This window comes from Actinia tenebrosa, unplaced genomic scaffold (assembly GCF_029948245.1).
Source record: "Actinia tenebrosa isolate PJP-AT-01 unplaced genomic scaffold, QUT_ActTen_1.0 PGA_scaffold5__44_contigs__length_20552954, whole genome shotgun sequence".
NCBI lineage: Eukaryota > Metazoa > Cnidaria > Anthozoa > Actiniaria > Actiniidae > Actinia > Actinia tenebrosa.
In genome coordinates, this window is record NW_028292582.1 from 10,990,124 (window position 1) to 11,009,733 (window position 19,610).

Below are 19,610 nucleotides of genomic sequence, written 5' to 3' on the forward strand. Positions count from 1 at the left end.
ATGAATTGAAACAAAGTAAAGCATTATTTTTGAAAACGATGTAAAAGCCAGTCTCCCAAGTAATGTTGAAACTTTAAGATTTAAATATTTTCCAATGGACGGACAAAAACGCTATGGAAATACTGGAGTGGACGCAGACAATTGCCGTTCAGCAGGAATTGCTGATGATGGTACTTGCTGCTCTATAGACATGCACTGTATATAAGTGGGGTAGAAAGAGGATGAGGTATGCGCTACAGACTCGTGTAGACAATTTTGCAAGTTTACTCAGTAAAGGTCGTAACTAGTCTCCCCCACAGCCGCTTTTAGTGTCGTCACGCAACGCTTTCTCTGAGTAGCGGCTGCTTACCCGAGCACAACATTCCTTTCCTATGAATTAACCAATCACGGCTTAGTTCTCGAAAACCAGGAACCATTCGCGCCATATGGAAAACGAGATGCATCATTAGAGGAAGGCTTCGAGAAAGAAATTTCGCATCACTCAGTTTAATGATCATCAGAAAGACGCTATACGAAAGATTTATATTGACAATTACACTACTGTAAACATATAGCATATTCAAAGTTTTGATTAAAACAGTTTAATCGTTAATACAGTAGTTTTAACGCGTGAGTTACAAATTATAAATGGTTTAGGCTTCCTGTGTTGGGATTCCCATTGTTTGGGCTTCCTGTGTTAACTCTCTCGTAAGCGACCATCTCCCGTAAGTGAACACTTTCTCCTGGCCCCGAGGGTGGTCGCTTACGGGAGAGCCGACTGTAATCTTGCTACAAATAAAATATGTAAATGTTAGAGATATCGGGGGAATGTCTATTTTACCACCATACGATACGCTTGTTAGAGCTAGTTGACAAATGTTCACTCGTATCTGTTTCAAGTTTAATTCGTGGATCAAGTTCAAACTGGTTCAAGCTAGTACAAGGTTCGCTAAAATGTAACAATAATTCCTAAATTAGCCTACATTTTTGGGGAAATATTTACACTTCAACAGTATATATGTTTAGAATTTATTGTACTTACATCTGGTGGCGAATCACGCATCTAAGTTAGTCTTCATGGCAAAATTATCGTTGGCTCGTAAGCACGTGCATGTCGTTTCATTAAGAATTAAGCGAGTGTCTTTTATTGCATAAGGCTAGATCAAGTTTCATTGCTATGTTTAATCATTAATTTCTGGTAAATCATGGGGTCAAGGAAATCGTAAGAAACAAACAAAACGAATAAATGTATGTAAAAGTTAACTATTCTCAACAGTAAATGATAATCTCAACATCTGTCATCACTATTTACCACTACAAATCTAGAGCTTTTTTACTTTTCATAACATTTCTACATGTTACATTTAGTAAACTTTAATACAATATTGAAATTTTTTCCCCAACATATCAGTATTCTTTACATAAACCTCCACACCAAAAACACTCATCCACTACAGCCTTGAGTTCATCATTACTCGGGCTTCCGAAGGAATGCCCGAAGTATAAATTGGGCTTCGTTTTTTTTTTTTTTTTTTTTTTTTTTTTTTGCACAAATAGCCGTCGCGTTCACAGCGCGTGCGTAAATTCTATGCGCATGCGTAGTATGCGCTATAGAAGCACATACTCGAGCAATGGCGGATTGTCTCAAGGTCTCGTTTCTAAATAATTACTTACTTTTATAAAGCTTCTTTCGTGTGTACGCATAAAGACTAAAGACTAATGACCTTTCATGCAATCATTAACTACTACCTACCTTGATTTATTTTACTATATAACACATTACCCTTTCTCCTATTCTAATCTAACGCAACAACCTGATCTAAAAACCTTATCCAGTTTTCATTGCCTCTGTGCTTAGTGTTTGTTCATGCACCCCTTGAATTTCGGCCCGTATATAAATGCAGTCTTTGACTACCTATTTTTCCAGTTTGAAAATATTTGTGTTACCATGAGAGAAAAGCATTTCCCACCGCTAAAGAAATTATGATATCTTCTTCAAAAGCTTGTTCCGATATCTAATTTTTTGCAAAAAATCGTTTGCATCTGAAAGAAACAAGGCTAGTTGTGCAAACAAGGCAGGGCTGCCGGTTGCTGCAATAGCAGTAATAAAAGCGGCTAATTGGCAAGACATCTTGAACCAGTCAAACCAGCCATTATTGTGGAATATGCTTTTAAGAATAAGCAACAAATCTTTCACACCGCAGTCTATGAAAAACTTGATAAGAGCTTTAGCTTGATCCCAGATATTTCCTCTTGCATTTTTCCAGGCTCTTAAAAACACATATAGAGCTTTTCGCAACTGCGAAGAGGAGGTGACCGTGCAAGCTGCATTTACAAAGAAAAAGCTTTTGAGGTTCTTAGTAACACATACCAAAGACCTTAACAAAAACAAACCTTCAATTACCAAAGATATTAAGAGATAAACCCTGTCAATTAAGATGTCCCTATCCAGCTGCGAAATTTCTCTCTCGACTCTCGGAGACTCCATATTCACTCCGCTGTTTGTCCGTTGACTAGACCGATTATCGATGCCAACATCTGATTGACTGTGGAACTGTTTGAAGGGTTGCTCTTTGGGAGCTTGATTCAAGTCTCCTCCGGATATCTATCATAATTGGAATAAGACATTATGTTAACTAATAGACATCAGTTTTTATGTCTTTTCTCTTATTGACGATAAATTGCGTCATAATAACAACAATAATAATAATAATGATATTAATGATGATGATGATGATAAAGATGATAATGATGATAATGACGATAATGATGATAAAGATGATAATGATGATGATAATAATAATAATAATGATAATGATAATTATTGTGAATAGTGTAGGGCTGACGGATAGTTTGAATGTAGTCGGAAAATGTCAAAAGTGGATAATCTCTCAAAACTGTGATATAGTGAAAGCTTTGCATAGCTTTAAATGAACATACATCTGATCTGACATTGACTTGATATAACTAGGGAATTGCTTAGATATATAATGTATCCGCAATTTCACTAAGAGCAATGCTTGTAAAACGAGATAAAGTTGAAATGAACAAAATAATAATAATAATATAGTAATAATGGAAACCTAATTTGATTTTCGTCTTATATATACAATTGCAAATCTCACTAATAATAGGTAATTTGCAATTGGCTACTTGAATCGCATACATTAAACATGAATATGTTGAAGCCATTCTAATATTAGGACTACTAAAAGAACAACTAAGAGAGAAATGCTATTAATTTCGACCTATTTACATCATACTTATACAATATGAATATACAAATGATTCATTAATTCTGGATAGTTCCAATGTTTGTTTCTATAGACCAAATTCAAAACTCGCACCGATGTGAGGCTTAAGTTGTGAAAAAAGGGATCTGGCGTGACTCAAAGTAATCTGGCGTGATTCAAAAGTCACGAATCACGCCAGATTCCTTCGTCATGCACTGTCATCTTCCCTGGTGTAGATTTCTTTTAACTCTTCAGTATCCAAATTGGTTTTCAAAACCTGCTAAGGATTCTAGACTTTCTTGGCTGTACTCTACTGAGTTCCACGTCCTCTCCAGATGCGTTTCTTATAACACCACTGTCTTATGCACTCCATTTCATCTATAAACGTTGTTCTGAAACTGATGAGACCTTGTTTCAATTCCTGATTTTGAAACCAGTTCTGATATGAAGCAGGCTCTGTAGATCAATAGTACTTCGTGGTAATTCTGGCTGGCTTTTTTAATAATATGCTAATCTGCTTCTTATTTCTTCCACTAAAAGCTTTTCTGATTTCTTCGTCTGCTCTCTAGCTGATTGTTTTAGGCCATTATTTATTGACTTGTTTTTCGCACTGATATAGGTGAGTCTAGGACAAATGTTATAGGTATCTGTTCCACTTTGCAGCTAGTGACACAGGCTGCTCCTTAGGTTTTACTTTGATGGACTTTTCCTCGTTGTTGTGTGACTCAGTTGCTCCTTTATTTTGCGTTTAACATAGCAGTTTTGGGTGTTTACATGCCCAAGAGCAGATATGATTCCTAGCCTTAAATGGTTCTCTACACTTGCATCTACCTTGCTATGCAGCTTAAAAGTAAACAAATAGTCGAGACAATGCATGAGAAGTGACTAATGTTGGGTTGATGTTAAAATAAACTTATTCTGAGATGGAAATTTAGGAATAAATCAAATATATATTTTCTTTGTGCAGTCAATGGTAAAAGAGTATCTCAGTTGACAGATTATGTCCCAATAGCTGTGCATGCACTTCTTGTGTCTTGGGATCTTCTCCTGCCACTAACGTCGAGGATGTCTTAATTTTTCAAACACGTGTGAGGTTAAATCTTCTTTGGATTCAAACTTCCTCACAAACTCGACGCAGGTCTTCGCCCTACTGCAGAGGAATCGAACTTGTTTCCGTTACTACCTAAAAACACAGGCCTGGTGTTGTTTGTGTACTTTTTGTCTGTCAAAAGTAAAGGATGTGCTTCTTTAAGAGCATGTGTACATCTCAGAAGATAGGCTTGGCCGATAAGCTAGATGATCCTTTTTAAAAAATCAAAATAAGGCATGAAGATAGGTCCTAGTAAAAAAAAGAATCCTGAAAAATAATATCTGAGAGTTGAAAATCTCGATACAACCGGTATCCCAAGTATCTCTAACCCTAACCCTCCCCTCCCCCCTTCAAAACGGGGGTTTCTTAAATCTATTTAAAATGCCCAGAATATCTATTAGGCACTTCAAAAAGTATAGAAAGACTTTGTTGGATGTTTACTCAATGCATTATGCCAGCTAAAATTCGATTGCATGGTATTTTCTTTAGTTTTTTCTTGAATTTCCATCTGAGGATAAGTTCGATTTTTTTCACTATTATCCCAAAATTAGTCACTTATCATGCTTTGTCCCGACTATTTGTTCACTTTTAAGCTGTATTGCAAGGTATGGAACGTTCTAAACAAATTTTGGAAGATTTATATACTACCAATTTTTCCCCTAAAATGTTAAATAAAAAATAAAAATGCGTTCGTTTTGCATAGAAAATCTCATAGCCTGTTAGAGGACGCTTTTTTTTATCTGATCCATAATTATTGTCGTTTATTTGATATATTTTATAGTCAAAAAGAGCCAAAGAACAATTTTGAACATGTTCAAAAAGTTTACCATCAGCTGTATTTTGCGTAAAATTACGAAATTGCAGATTCTTTTGCAAAGCTTCTTCTCAACCTTCAAAAACCATGTCTAGCAAGTTTCATAATTTTGCGTCATGTTTTAGGCAACTTATTTTCAAGTTTCAAAAATTGACATAACTTTGAAACCTAGGGTTTCAAGTAGTTATAGAACTTACGCTAGGCTTGCAAGCCTCGTAAATTTAACGTGAAACCAAAATAAGGCGGAGATCCTAGGTTGAACCAGCATAAGGAGCACTCTAGGGATCTCCAAGATTTTTGGAGAAAAATCGAAAAAAAGTATTTTTTTCGATTTTTGCGGCAAACGTTTACCTATTTGAACATTGAAGTTGGATTACTAGCTCAAAAATAGATGGTGAGCCTCCAAAATCTTGCTGCCAAAACTCTCGGTCAAATACTAAATAATCACGAAAAAAGTTTTTGAAAACTGGCTGTTTTCTACTTTTAATCAGTAACTGAACTTGTCCAGGGTGAGGTTCAAAAAATTTGCTAGGATGCATCTAGTGGTGGTGATGGTGATGGTGGTGGTGATGGTGATGGTGGTGGCCATATGCATTCTTACCTAAGTTCAAAAAGTTTACCTAGTTCATAGGTAAGTTTTTTGAACATGTTCAAAATTCTTACTTAGACATAGTAAACTTTTTGAACATGTTCAAAAAGTTTACCTATTCCTAAGTAATTTATTTGAACATAGTGCTCTTTGTGAACATGTTAAAAAATTTTACTGTTTTGTTTTTCCCTCTTATCTTAGGAAATTATAGATGGTGAGCTTTGCCTTCACAAAATAGTATTTCCCTATTAAATCTCTTTCCTCTTTTCTACTTTATTATTCCATTTAACGTATTTATAATTTTTTACACCACCATGCTAAAGTCCTGGGTTTTGATAGTAGATATACTCCTTTTGATAAAATTTGGCTTTGTTATTTCTCACTTTGTCACGTTGGTTTCCAACTTGTCAGCTTTCCATTAACTCTTTTCCATTCTGTGCGGACTTTCTTTATGCACCTTTGTCGTCATGCACTGTCATCTTCCCTGGTGTAGATTTCTTTTAACTCTTCAGTATCCAAATTGGTTTTCAAAACCTGCGAAGGATTCTAGACTTTCTTGGCTGTACTCTACTGAGTTCCACGTGCTCTCCAGATGCATTTCTTATAACCTCACTGTCTTATGCACTCCATTTCATCTATGAACGCTGTTCTGAAACTGATGACCTTGTTTCAATTGCTGATTTTGGAAACCAGTTCTGATATGAAGCAGGCTCTGCAGAACAATAGTACTTCGTGGTAATTCTGGCTGGCGTTTTTAATAATATATGCTAATCTGCTTCTTATTTCTTCCACTAAAAGCTTTTCTGATTTCTTCGTCTGCTCTCTCGCTGATTTTTTAGGCCATTATTTATTGACTTGTTTTTCGCACTGATATAGGTGAGTCTAGGACAAATGCTATAGGTATCTGTTCCACTCTGTAGCTAGTGACACAGGCTGCTCCTTAGGTTTTACTTTGATGGACTTTTCCTCGTTGTTGTGTGACTCAGTTGCTCCTTTGTTTTGCGTTTAACATAGCAGTTTTGGGTGTTTACATGTCCAAGAGCATATATGATTCCTATCCTTAAATGGTTCTCTACACTTGCATCTACCTTGCTATGCAGCTTAAAAGTAAACAAATAGTCGAGACAATGCATGAGAAGTGACTAATGTTGGGTTGATGTTAAAATAAATCGAACTTATTCTGAGATGGAAATTTAGGAAAAAATCAAATATATATTTTCTTTGTGCAGTCAATAGTAAAAGAGTATCTCAGTTGACAGATTATGTTCCAATAGCTGTGCATGCACTTCTTGTGTCTTGGGATCTTCTCCTGCCACTAACGTCGAGGATGTCTTAATTTTTCAAACACGTGTGAGGGTAAATCTTCTTTGGATTCCAATTTCTTCCCAAACTCGACGCAGGTCTTCGCCCTACTGCAGAAGAATCGAACTTGTTTCCGTTACTACCTAAAAACACAGGTCTGGTGTTGTTTGTCTACTTTTTGTCTGTCAAAGGTAAAGGATGTGCTTCTTTAAGAGCATGTGTACATCTCAGAAGCTAGGCTTGGCCAATAAGCTAGATGATCCTTTATCAAAAATCAGAATTTAAGGCATGAAGATAGTTCTAAGTAAAAACAGTCTTGAATCCTGAAAAATAATATCTGAGAATTGAAAATCTTGATACAACAGGTATCCCAAGTATCTCTAACCCTAACCCTCCCCCTCCCCTCTTCAAAACGGGGGTTTCGTAAATTTAACTAAAATGCCCAGAATATCTATTAGGCACTTCAAAAAGTGTAGACAGACTTTGTTGGATGTTTACTCAATGCATTATGCCAGCTAAAATTCGATTGCATGGTATTTTCTTTGTTTTTTTCATGAATTTCCATCTGAGGATAAGTTCGATTTGTTTTCAATATTATCCCAAAATTAGTCACTTATAATGCTTTGTCCCGACTATTTGTTCATTTTTAAGCTGTATTGCAAGTTATGGAACATTCTAAACAAATTTTGGAAGATTTATATGCTATCAATTTTTCCCCTAAAATGTTAAATAAAAAATCAAAGTGCGTTCGTTTTGCATAGAAAATCTCTTACGCTGATAGAGGACGCTTCTTTTTATCTGTTCAATAATTATTGTCGTTTAATTGATATATTTTATAGTCGAAAAGAGCCAAAGAACAAGTTTGAACATGTTCAAAAAGTTTACCATCAGCTGTATTTTGCGTAAAATTACGAAATTCATGCAAATTCTTTTGCAAAGCTTCTTCTTAACCTTCAAAAACCATGTCTAGCAAGTTTCATAATTTTGCGTCATGTTTTAGGCAACTTTTTTTCAAGTTTCAAAAATTGACATAACTTTGAAACCTAGGGTTTCAAGTAGTTATAGAACTTACACTAGACTTGAAAGCCTCGTAAATTTAACGTGACACCAAAACAAGGTGGAGATCCTAGGTTGAACCAGCATAAGGAGCACTTCAGGGATCTCCAAGATTTTTGGAGAAAAATCTAAAAAAAGTATTTTTTTCGATTTTTGCGGCAAAAGTTTACCTATTTGAACATTGCAGTTGGATTACTAGCTCAAAAATAGATGGTGAGCCTCCAAAATCTTGCTGCCAAAACTTTCGGTCAAATACCAAATAACCACGAAAAAAGTTTTTGAAAACTGGCTATTTTCTACTTTTAATCAGTAACTGAACTTGTCCAGGGTGAGGTTCAAAAAATTTGCTAGGATGCATCTAGTGGTGGTGATGGTGATGGAGATGGCGATAGCGATAGCGATAGCGATAGCGATAATGATAATGATAATGATAATGATAATGATAATGATAATGATAATGATAATGATAATGATAATGATAATGATAATGATATGATAATGATAATGATAATGATAAGATAATGATAATGATAATGATAATGATAATGATAATGATAATGATAATGATAATGATAATGATAATGATAATGATAATGAAATGATATGATAATGATAACTGATAATGATAATGATAATGATATAATGATAATGATAATGATAATGATAATGATAATGATAATGATAATGATAATGATTAATGATAATGATAATGCTAATGATAATGATAATGATAATGATAATGATAATGATAATGATAATGATAATGATAATGATTAATGATAATGCTAATGATAATGATAATGATAATGATAATGATAATGATAATGATAATGATAATGATAATGATAATGATAATGATAATGATAATTCTGATAATGATAATGATAATGATAATGATAATGATAATGATAAGATAATGATCTAATGATAATGATAATGATAATGATAATGATAATGATAATGATAATGATAATGATAATGATAATGATAATGATAATGATAATGATAATGATAATGATAATGATAATGATAATGATAATGATAATGATAATGATAATGATAATGATAATGATAATGATAATGATAATGATAATGATAATGACTGATAATGATAATGATAATGATAATTGATAATGATAATGATAATGATATGATAATGATAATGATAATTGATAATGATAATGATAATGATAATGATAATGATAATGATAATGATAATGATAATGATAATGATAATGATAATGATAATGATAATGATAATGATAATGATAATGATAATGATAATGATAATGATAATATAATAATAATAATAATAATAATAATAATAATAATAACAACAATAGTAATAATAATAATATAACAACCGCGTCAATAAATCGGCTCTTGGAATCCAGCTGAGAAACGTCTCTGTCGGTACTCAGAGACTGCTTATTCACTCCGCTGTATGACAGTCGAGAACTAAACAGATTATCGCTGCCAACATCTGATTGACTGTGCAACGTTTTGAATAGTTGCTCTTTGGGAGATTGATTCAAGTCTCCTCCGGATATCTATCATAATTGGAATAAGACATTATGTTAACTAATAGACATCAGTTTTTATGTCTTTTCTCTTATTGACGATAAATTGCGTCATAATAACAACAACAATAATAATAATATTAATGATGATGATGATGATGATGATAAAGATGATATGTCTTTTCTCTTATTGACGATAAATTGCGTCATAATAACAACAACAATAATAATAATATTAATGATGATGATGATGATAAAAATGATAATGATGATAATGGCGATAATGATGATAATGATGATAAAGGTGTTAAAGATGATAAAGATGATGATAATAATAATGATAATGATAATGATAATAATAATAATAATAATAATAATAATAATAATATAACAACCGTGTCAATAAATCGGCTCTTGGAATCCAGCTGAGAAACGTCTCTGTCGGTACTCAGAGACTGCTTATTCACTCCGCTGTATGACAGTCGAGAACTAAACAGATTATCGCTGCCAACATCTGATTGACTGTGCAACGTTTTGAATAGTTGCTCTTTGGGAGCTTGATTCAAGTCTCCTCCGGATATCTATCATAATTGGAATAAGACATTATGTTAACTAATAGACATCAGTTTTTATGTCTTTTCTCTTATTGACGATAAATTGCGTCATAATAACAACAACAATAATAATAATATTAATGATGATAATGATGATGATGATGACGATAATGATGATAAAGATGTTAAAGATGATAAAGAAAATGATAATAATAATGATAATGATAATGATAATGATAATGATGATGATGATGATGATGATGACGATAATGATGATAAAGATGTTAAAGATGATAAAGATGATGATAATAATAATGATAATAATAATGATAATGATAGTGATGATGATGATGATAGAGATGATATGTCTTTTCTCTTATTGACGATAAATTGCGTCATAATAACAACAACAATAATAATAATATTAATGATGATGATGATGATAAAAATGATAATGATGATGACGATAATGATGATAATGATGATAAAGGTGTTAAAGATGATAAAGATGATGATAATAATAATGATAATGATAATAATAATAATAACAATAATAATAACAATAATAATAATGATATAACAACCGTGTCAATAAATCGGCTCTTGGAATCCAGCTGAGAAACGTCTCTGTCGGTACTCAGAGACTGCTTATTCACTCCGCTGTATGACAGTCGAGAACTAAACAGATTATCGCTGCCAACATCTGATCGACTGGTGAACGTTTTGAATAGTTGCTCTTTGGGATCTTGATTCATAGCTTTGCAAAAGTCTCCTCCGGATATCTATCATAATTGGAATAAGACATTATGTTAACTAATTTATGTATGGAAATATAAGACCGATATTTATGTGCGCTAATTTTAATATATAGTCTTCTTTCTTCAATGAAAATGCCTGGGAAGATGGCTGATAACTGTCACAAATGTAAAACACGTAATACCAGCTAAATTTAGTTAGCAATTATTCTTTTAGTATTTGAAATAAAGTTTGAAGATGATGTCAGAAAGAGTAGCATTAAGATCAAATTAGTGGAGAAAGCTAGCACGAGCATTAAGAGTTTGCTGCAAAAGTGAAACCCGCTCAGGAAAGACCCTTGTGGACAGGAAGACTGCCTAGTGTGCCAAACAGGAGGTAGAGGAAATTGCAGAGCTACAGATGTAACGTATGAGATCAGTTGCAAATCCTGTGGCGATAAGTACATCGGAGCGACGGCAAGAAACGCGTACACTAGGGGAAGAGAACATTTGATGGCACTGGATTCGAAAGGCGAATCATCAGCACTAAGTAGACATTGCAAAGAGAAACACGAAGGGCTTATTACAGACTTCACCATGAATGTGACAAGATCTTTTCAGGGTGATGCAATGTTGAGACAAATAACTGAGTCTGTTAAAATTAGCAGAGAAGAACAAGATAAAATAATAAATAACAAAACAGAATGGAACTTTATGAAGATCCCTAGAACAGTTATAATGTAAATTTTCTCTCTTCTTATACTTTTACAGCTCGCGCAAGTTTACTGCGCGCGCTCTTGTTCATCACGAGTATAAACACTATATCGCAACGTAATCATTCAGTTAGATTCAGTTAGGTTGAAAAGGTCCTAATAAACGGACGAAACTAGTCCCTAAACTACAATTGTGTTGTTGTTAGTGCGTGGGGGATTATAAAAATCACCATAGAGTGTGTATAGATATGAAAATAAAGTTTTTAACTATTATCATTATTGTTATTATTATAAATAGATATATTTTTATTGTAGGATATATGAAGAGATAATCTATACGTTGTATATATCTATATAGATACCAAATACAATCGTTTTAACATTAGATTTAAAGGAAACAAGGGAGTTGGAGTCTCTGATGGCTCGCAGGGTTATATTCCAGAGTCTGGGGATACATTTAATTGTAGCGCGCTCACATTGTTATGTTGCATGTTTCTTGTGAAAATTGTCACAACCGTTTGCATGCCCTGATGAAGAGCAATATGCTCCAAAGCTTGGCTTAATTTATAATTAAAAAGCTATCAAAACTATCATGAAACGGAAACTATTGAAAATGGAGGAAAGGAAAGCGAGGAAATACTAGAAAAAGAAAGGGAAAACAGAGAAACAAAAGAAGTAGCGAGAAAGAGAAGGAGAAAAGTGAGGAGGGAAAAAGTTAAACGTATGAATAACTCAACATAGCACGCGCGCTCGTTTTCTATCTCTTTAATATATAATATAAGAAATGAAAGAATGAAATTTCATAAGTTCTCAATTTTTTTGAGATTTGTTTCGTTTAATCAACGATGATAGTTATTATGATAATTATGATGAATGAAAGCTCATAAAATCTCAGGCTCTCTTTTTTGATCATGAGAAATGCTTTGTTTAATCAACGAGTGATAATTATACTGAATAAAATTTCATAAGTTCTGAGGTTTTTGAGAATCTACTTGATCAAAAAAATAAAAATAAATAAATAAATAATTTCCAAAATCGGAGGTCCAAAAATCGTGTCTCGTTTTGAAAAACGTCTCGTGGACCGTCTCGTTTTGAAAATCGAGTCTCGGTTTTGAAAGACGGGACTCGATGACCAGTATCCGTGAGAGATCCGGAACGTCTTTCTAGCCAGCTTCGGTGCATCTTAGGCTGGTAGCAAACCTCTCGTATTTGTAAAGCTAACTAGTCTCCTAAAGGACAAGAAGTCGAATAAAGAGTTGTACTCCAGGCGATCCCGGAGCTTTTTCAGTCCAATTCTAACACTATCTATGGCTTAAAACAGTGGTTTCATTTTAACTGCACCTTTGCGTTCTGTAAAAGACAAAATAATTGTGGTGAACACGTAAACTAATACTGCCAAAAAAACTGCAACTTTGCGAATTGTAAACGACAAATTATTGTTGTTCGCACGTAAAGTATAACGCATAATAATGCTCCTTTGCGTTTTGAAAAAGACAAATTTAATAGTGTTGTTTCGACGTAAAGAAAACTGCATACTCAGAAATCACACCGTATCAGCCACCAGGGTTATACCAAAATGTCCTTTAATCCGCAAACAATGGTGCCTTCGCGAGTATTTCCGCCAGCCATTGTTATACGAAACCGGATGTCGGATATCGTATACTATGATTTATACTATGTATGAATTGAATAATGCAGTCTAGCTGGGCAAATAAGTTTTGCCCTGTTGAAGCTCAAAACGCGTATGGTTCTTCAAAAAAATCTTGTAGATTTTTCAGCGGTTTTTGAGCGCGCGCACATCGTGGGCTCAAATCGAACGTTCAAAAGTAGGCAGTCACCTTAAATGTTTCCAAAGGTGGAAAACCTGTGATAGGAATCATATTTACTCATCAGTTAGCGCATGCGCACTTTCAAGATAGAGCGAGCGTTGCTAAGTAATGAACTTTTAGAATGTTGACTTTCGCGGCTAAACTTCGGGAAACATCGTTTCAATGCGTCTTGGAAGGATAACTTGTTTCTGCTATGATTTTTGCGTCTTGGAAGCAAAATTTGTTGCACGCAGCAATGTTTCGTATTTGGCTGGCTAAACTTGGGAAAACTTGCGCGCGGTAAATTACATGTTTCTGTTTCTCATTTAGCCAGGGCCTAAGAAACTCAAAAACGCATTACTAAGGACTTCGCATTATTAGCTCTGTCAATATGACAAGGGTTCATTCAACATCTTGCTCGACTATCCAAATCTGCATTTGTTACTCGGCTCATTTCCGATAAATAAAGGTTGGTCAGTTATTTGGGACTTATAAAGTTCGGTAATGGACAGAAAGTTTCAATCGCCATACATCAACTTACCTACGTTTACACAACTCCATTTTGCTGGTTTATTCTTATCTCAGTTCTATCAATTCTCGTTTCTGAAGAACACTTCAGAATTTCTACTATTACTAGTAAACCTCGCTGAGCAAGGGCGCTAGGACACCGAATGTGGTTGGATTTCTATAGTTTTTTTTCCCTTTCGATTATTTGAATTAAATTAACGTTATACTTGTTTACTTAACTTGTGTCCGTGTTCCTTCGTTCGCTGTCATAATGCAGACGTTTTCATTCCAAAGGTGAAACGGTTTGAATAGCCTACGAGCGTTACTTCTTTAACGGCCGTTCCGTACTTGAATCTGTTTGTACTATACCAACAACAACGCGACCGCGCGATGCTCCTTACGTCAGTAATATTCAACCGTCCAGAGTCAATATGGTTAATCAAATTCACCTTAAGTTCCATATAGAGCCACGGGTAGGCTACTAGCCTGCCTGCCATTGTTCTCTCGTCTGCTCGCTTAATCCAATTATTTTGAAAGGTGGAATGGCAGTGTGTTTACACAGCGATGACAGATGCAGCACCAACGCTAGTGTACGAACCACTGCCGAGCCTACACAGGGGTATACACGATCTCCCTCGGCATTAGTAGTATTTTCGGCATCAGTAACATTTTCGCTTCAATTGCAAAGAAAGTTACAAAGAAGCATCTCCCTCGGACTCATAGAAATGAGGTGTTGCAATGTACGATTTTGGAAATATTCTGGACAATAGAAAGGCGTAACGATATAAATAAAGTGCGAATGAAGAAAGCGGTCGCATATTTGCTGGGATACCTGTGGTATACCAGCTATAAAATGCCTTTTTTTTTTGTATTTTTTTTTTCTCCGCGACAAAATGGCAAAGTTGCGCAATAGTACCCATACATGGATTTAAATGACGTAAACTATTACCCAGAAGACCATTGCGGGTTTCTGCTATAGGTTTACCGTCTATGTGCAGACTAATTAGTTTCTGCCTTGCTGTTAATCAATGTCAATATTGCGAAGTGACTAGGAGAGGGCGGAGTTAGATTATCACGTGACACAATTAAAGTCTACGCATGCTCTATTTTGCTGACTGCTGTTATTCAAGACCAAGAGAATATGAATATGAATATGAATATGAATATGAATATGAATATGAATATGAATATGAATATGAATATGAATATGAATATGAATATGAATATGAATATGAATATGAATATGAATATGAATATGAATATGAATATGAATATGAATATGAATATGAATATGAATATGAATATGAATATGAATATGAATATGAATATGAATATGAATATGAATATGAATATGAATATGAATATGAATATGAATATGAATATGAATATGAATATGAATATGAATATGAATATGAATATGAATATGAATATGAATATGAATATGAATATGAATATGAATATGAATATGAATATGAATGTGAATATGAATATGAATATGAATATGAATATGAATATGAATATGAATATGAATATGAATATGAATATGAATATGAATATGAATATGAATATGAATATGAATATGAATATTCTCTTATTCAAGACTGAGTCGGATTAGAAATTCTAATTTCTTTGTAAAAAAGACTAGACCCTGATTCCAGGGTAAGCTGGGATACCTGGAGGACCTGGTTTCAACATGCATGGTAAACCACAGTTATCCCAGTAAAAAAGACGCTAGGACGGGTGCGGGGTCGTGGGGAGTGGAGGGATGATGGGGTCTTAACCTGGCATTTTTTGCCATAGGTAGAGCGTGTTGTAGACTGTTTGTTTTAAACCATAGGATCACTAGAACAACAAATTTATTCACAGGACCGGAAGTTAGGTATTACTTCTAGATGAAATATGGGTCTGTGCAGAAATGCTGTTGTTTTGACATGGATCCGAACAATAATAAAGTGAAAATAATTTTTTATTAAAGCTTCAAAGAGCTCAAAGTATTGAAAATCATTTTGGATAAAAAGTGTATGCCAAAAATTAAAGGTATGGATAAAAATCAGTCCAAATTCCAGTTCCGTCATGTCCATTCCATTCCTATTTTTAGCATGCGTAATTAAGTCGTGCCTGGGGTCACGCGCTTTGCAAAGAGTGTCTCACACGGGAATTTTCTAACTCGTTATTTGTGAATCGAAATTCTTTACTTAAGACGGTTAAAATCAAAGATTTTCCTCACAGTTGCTTTAATTTTAAGTCTGACCGTTTTTAGTAAAGACAAGTGAAATCTTTGACAAGATATCAAAAGGCACAACTTTACTAACTAGGCTTGAAATCACATTTCTCGAAATCGAATAACGCGATTTCTTTCCATTTCTCAGAAGGACTATTGGAATTGTAACACAACACTATGACCCCAAAAAAAGCTTTTCCCATGTCCAGAAAGGAAAGGTTTCGGTCACATGAACTAATTGCTTTGGATTGTTTACATTTCTGTTGCCCAAAAGTTCCGACGGCAATTATTTCGAAACGCTTCCATACAAATCTTCGAAACTTCGTTAACTTGAAGACAAACTAATGAACTTTAAGTTCTGTTAAACAATTTCTTAAACAAACGTCTGATTTCGCCAAAAATGGAATGTATAAAAAAATGACATGACGTCACTGTATTGCTATGGTAACTCCGATCATGATAAATTGTATATCATGTAAAACTTGAATCTATCTCTAGACATGTCATAATGATTTATTTGAAATTAGCTTATTGGCAGCAACGCATTTCCCCTTCAAACTTCGAAGGTACGCCACAAGCAAAACCCAGTCGAGCCACCTTAATCTTACAATTTTGGGGTTAACTCTTAAAGTTGTATGAAATTAAAAGCTGTTAATTGGAACAAAATTACACGCCGATTTTGGTCCTAATTCCAAAGCCTCCAAACACACACTGTTTACGAGCCCCGGGGAATGTTCACCAAAAACTAGCATTAATTATTCACTAATTATTTATTATTTGGAGGCTGTGAAAATTTCCCCAAGCTAATCATATCAACTTGTTTTAGAATCTGAAATTTTTCAATATGCTGAGTTATACCACATATAGAGTTATTTATTTAAATAGTGTGTCTGAACGATTAAGTTATCGAGGACTGAAATTATAAGTTTTAAGAATTTCTGTAAAATAGAAAATGAACCTATAAGCTCAAAATTGCATTGAAGATGTTCAAACTAGTTTAAAAACGAATATTTTAATGCAAAAATGCTGGAAAACGCGTTGCGCCTCTACAGGATACGATTAGACAGACCCTAAATAAATCGTTTTTATTTGGCGCCGTCTTATGCTCGAGATTTTCCGATTTTTCGATTTTTCTAGGCGAAACTTTTCCCCCCGAAGAAATGAAACCCACCACATTTACTTTCTCACTAATACCTAACTCTGGACCAAAAATAAAGAAAATCGATTTTTTCATTGTTTTTCACTTTAAGTGAAATTATTATCACCATATTGTCTTTAAAATATTTCCAACAAGGGATACTTACCTTAGAGGTTTGTTAATCAGACGTTCTTCAGTAAGAAACGGTTTTCGCTCTGATTCGAAGATTATACGTTTTCTTCCCACGCTTATCTGGTGGTATCTGAACTGTGATTGGATAAATATATGTAGGATTGACATGTTATCCTTGCTCAGAATAGCGATTAACTAGCATTAATTATTCACTAATTATTTATTACTTGGGAGCGCTGTAAAAAATTCTCCAAGCTAATTTTGAAAGACATTTTCAAATTTCTATTAACTTGTTTAGAATCTGAAATTTTTCAATATTCTGAGTTATACCACATATAGAATGACTTTTTTAAATTTGTGTACCGGAACAAAATTATCGAGGACTGAAATGATAGAGAGTTTGAAGGATCTCTGTGAGATTAGAAAATTAACTTATAAGCTTAAAATTGCACTGAAGATGTTCAAAACTAGTTAATATATCTATATCTATATATCTATATAAGTAGTATAGGGGATGGGGGTATCAGCGCAACTCTGATCCGAGTAATCCTCGTCTTAAGTCCGCTTGCGGGTAATACCCGTGCGACAACAGCGCAACTCCCATCCCAGTCTATATGTGAAGGCCCAGGTGTGGGGCTTGAGATCTCATGTATATATATATGAGGTGTGAAGAATGTAAGGAGTTTGTTCAAACATGTGCGTTAAGTGTCTTAATCCGCCCTTCAAGCCCACCAAACCAATCAAGTATGTTTGTTGTGGTAAGAAGATGCAGATAGAAGATGACACGTCAGCGCAATGTTACGAGTGTGGTAAGAACATTGCCAATGCCGTGCCTAGTGCCACAAGGGAGCAATATTACGCCAATGGAGGCCGTAAGAAAACACCTTATAAGAGAATAAAATACTTTAGGGACTGGATGAGTCACATTCAAGGTTATCGGCCCGTATATCTTGATGAGCAAGTAAAGAAAGAAATTACGAACGACTTAGAAGAGCCAACGCCACAAAGCTTAAGGAAGACATTGAAGAAATTAAAGTTAGGGAAATATTACAAAGGTATTCCCTACCTTTTGTCTGAAATTACCGGCGACTCTATTCCCGAGGTTTCTGAAGATACTATGAACAGAGTCGAGTGGATGTTTTGTCGGCTGGATAAGGATATTCCTTATTACCCCGACGTAATCTATGAGATATTCCACGAAATTGACCCCAACCACCCCCTGTTGGGATGGATTCCAAGGCGACCGACGCAATTATATGTGTTTCTATTATGTCATGATAACAGCTGCGAGCTTTGACCGTGGTTTCTATTTCTATAGGGTTTTTTACTTTCACGTGGCGGAAGTGGCGTACCTAGAAAGAATAATGAGTTGTAACGTGTAAAACAATAGACAACATTCCGATCATACTCCTTCGCCTTAACAACCAACAAGCTTGAAAGTAGATTTGATATTTACTTTTTGAAGGCTTCGTTGTTACGGCGCTCGGGAATGTGCTGACGTCAACGATAGCTTCAGACATTTGATTACGCATATGACCCAGACTGTCGTTCAATATGCAAATGAAATCCTGTCTCGCTTTTTTCAAAGCAAATATTTACTTAACCTCCTTTGCAGCCGTTCTTAGGGTCGTCACGCAACGTTTCTCTCCCCACAAACGTTTGTGGGGAGGGAAACGTTGCGTGACGACCCTAAGAACGGCTGCAAAGGAGGCTAATATTTACTGAGCGAGCTTTCTTTGAAGCTCCTCTTTTGCTTCTTGGAATATCTTTTTCCGTGTCTCTTCGGACAAATCTTTGACGATTGTTTTTTTATTCCTGATGTCGGACTTTAGCTTCTCATATTTCTCCTCCTCGGTCAGGATAATCGAGAATTCGACGTCGTCTATCTTTCTGTCACGCAAAGCCTTCGAAACAAGGTCAGTAATTGTATTTACTTTTGCCCTAGACAGAGCTATTGTCGTGTCGTGTTTTGATATTTTCGTGGATAATTTCTTCGTCATTCCCGCCGAAAATGCTGAAATAATACCACAAACTCCTCCAACGGCTCCCAAAGGTATTCCGATGATGGCTCCGGGTCCTGTTAGAGAGGTTGCCAGTCCTGAAGCTGCAAAAGCAACGGAGAGAGATCCTGTGGTTATGGATACCTTATGGAATAGACTCCTGACTTTGGCATATTTCTTTCTGAATTTTTCGTAGTGTTTTGTCTGTCCGTCCAAGTAA

The 19,610-nt window shown here is 34.8% G+C and overlaps 1 protein-coding gene across 2 annotated transcripts; it reads right to left on the bottom strand.

The window, feature by feature from the left end:
- Nucleotides 1–565: 565 nt before the first annotated feature.
- LOC116300511 (uncharacterized) lies at nt 566–18,590 on the bottom strand. 2 transcript variants are annotated; one of them, XM_089037956.1, is made up of 7 exons: nt 18,457–18,589; nt 17,425–17,525; nt 10,722–10,919; nt 9,979–10,164; nt 9,428–9,613; nt 2,384–2,584; nt 2,107–2,304 (listed from the first exon to the last, which is right to left on the bottom strand). In XM_089037956.1, exons 3-7 carry the CDS (start codon nt 10,890–10,892, stop codon nt 2,251–2,253), a joined length of 798 nt encoding a protein of 265 aa, XP_088894082.1. In that variant the 5' UTR covers nt 10,893–10,919; nt 17,425–17,525; nt 18,457–18,589; the 3' UTR covers nt 2,107–2,250. The 2 variants fall into 2 exon arrangements, with proteins under 2 accessions (XP_088894081.1, XP_088894082.1); XM_089037955.1 differs by having other exon boundaries at nt 566–2,584; nt 18,457–18,590.
- Nucleotides 18,591–19,610: the final 1,020 nt, after the last annotated feature.

What these genes read in the sequence shown, in the direction of transcription:
- LOC116300511 (XM_089037955.1), bottom strand. Translation starts at nt 10,892, where the DNA reads ATGAATCAAGATCCCAAAGAGCAACTATTCAAAACGTTCACCAGTCGA. An exon ending in AGAGCCGATTTATTGACACG is followed by an intron (nt 9,614 to 9,978) that starts GTTGTTATATTA and finishes CAATTATGATAG; the next exon opens with ATATCCGGAGGAGACTTGAA. An exon ending in AGAGCCGATTTATTGACGCG is followed by an intron (nt 2,585 to 9,427) that starts GTTGTTATATTA and finishes CAATTATGATAG; the next exon opens with ATATCCGGAGGAGACTTGAA.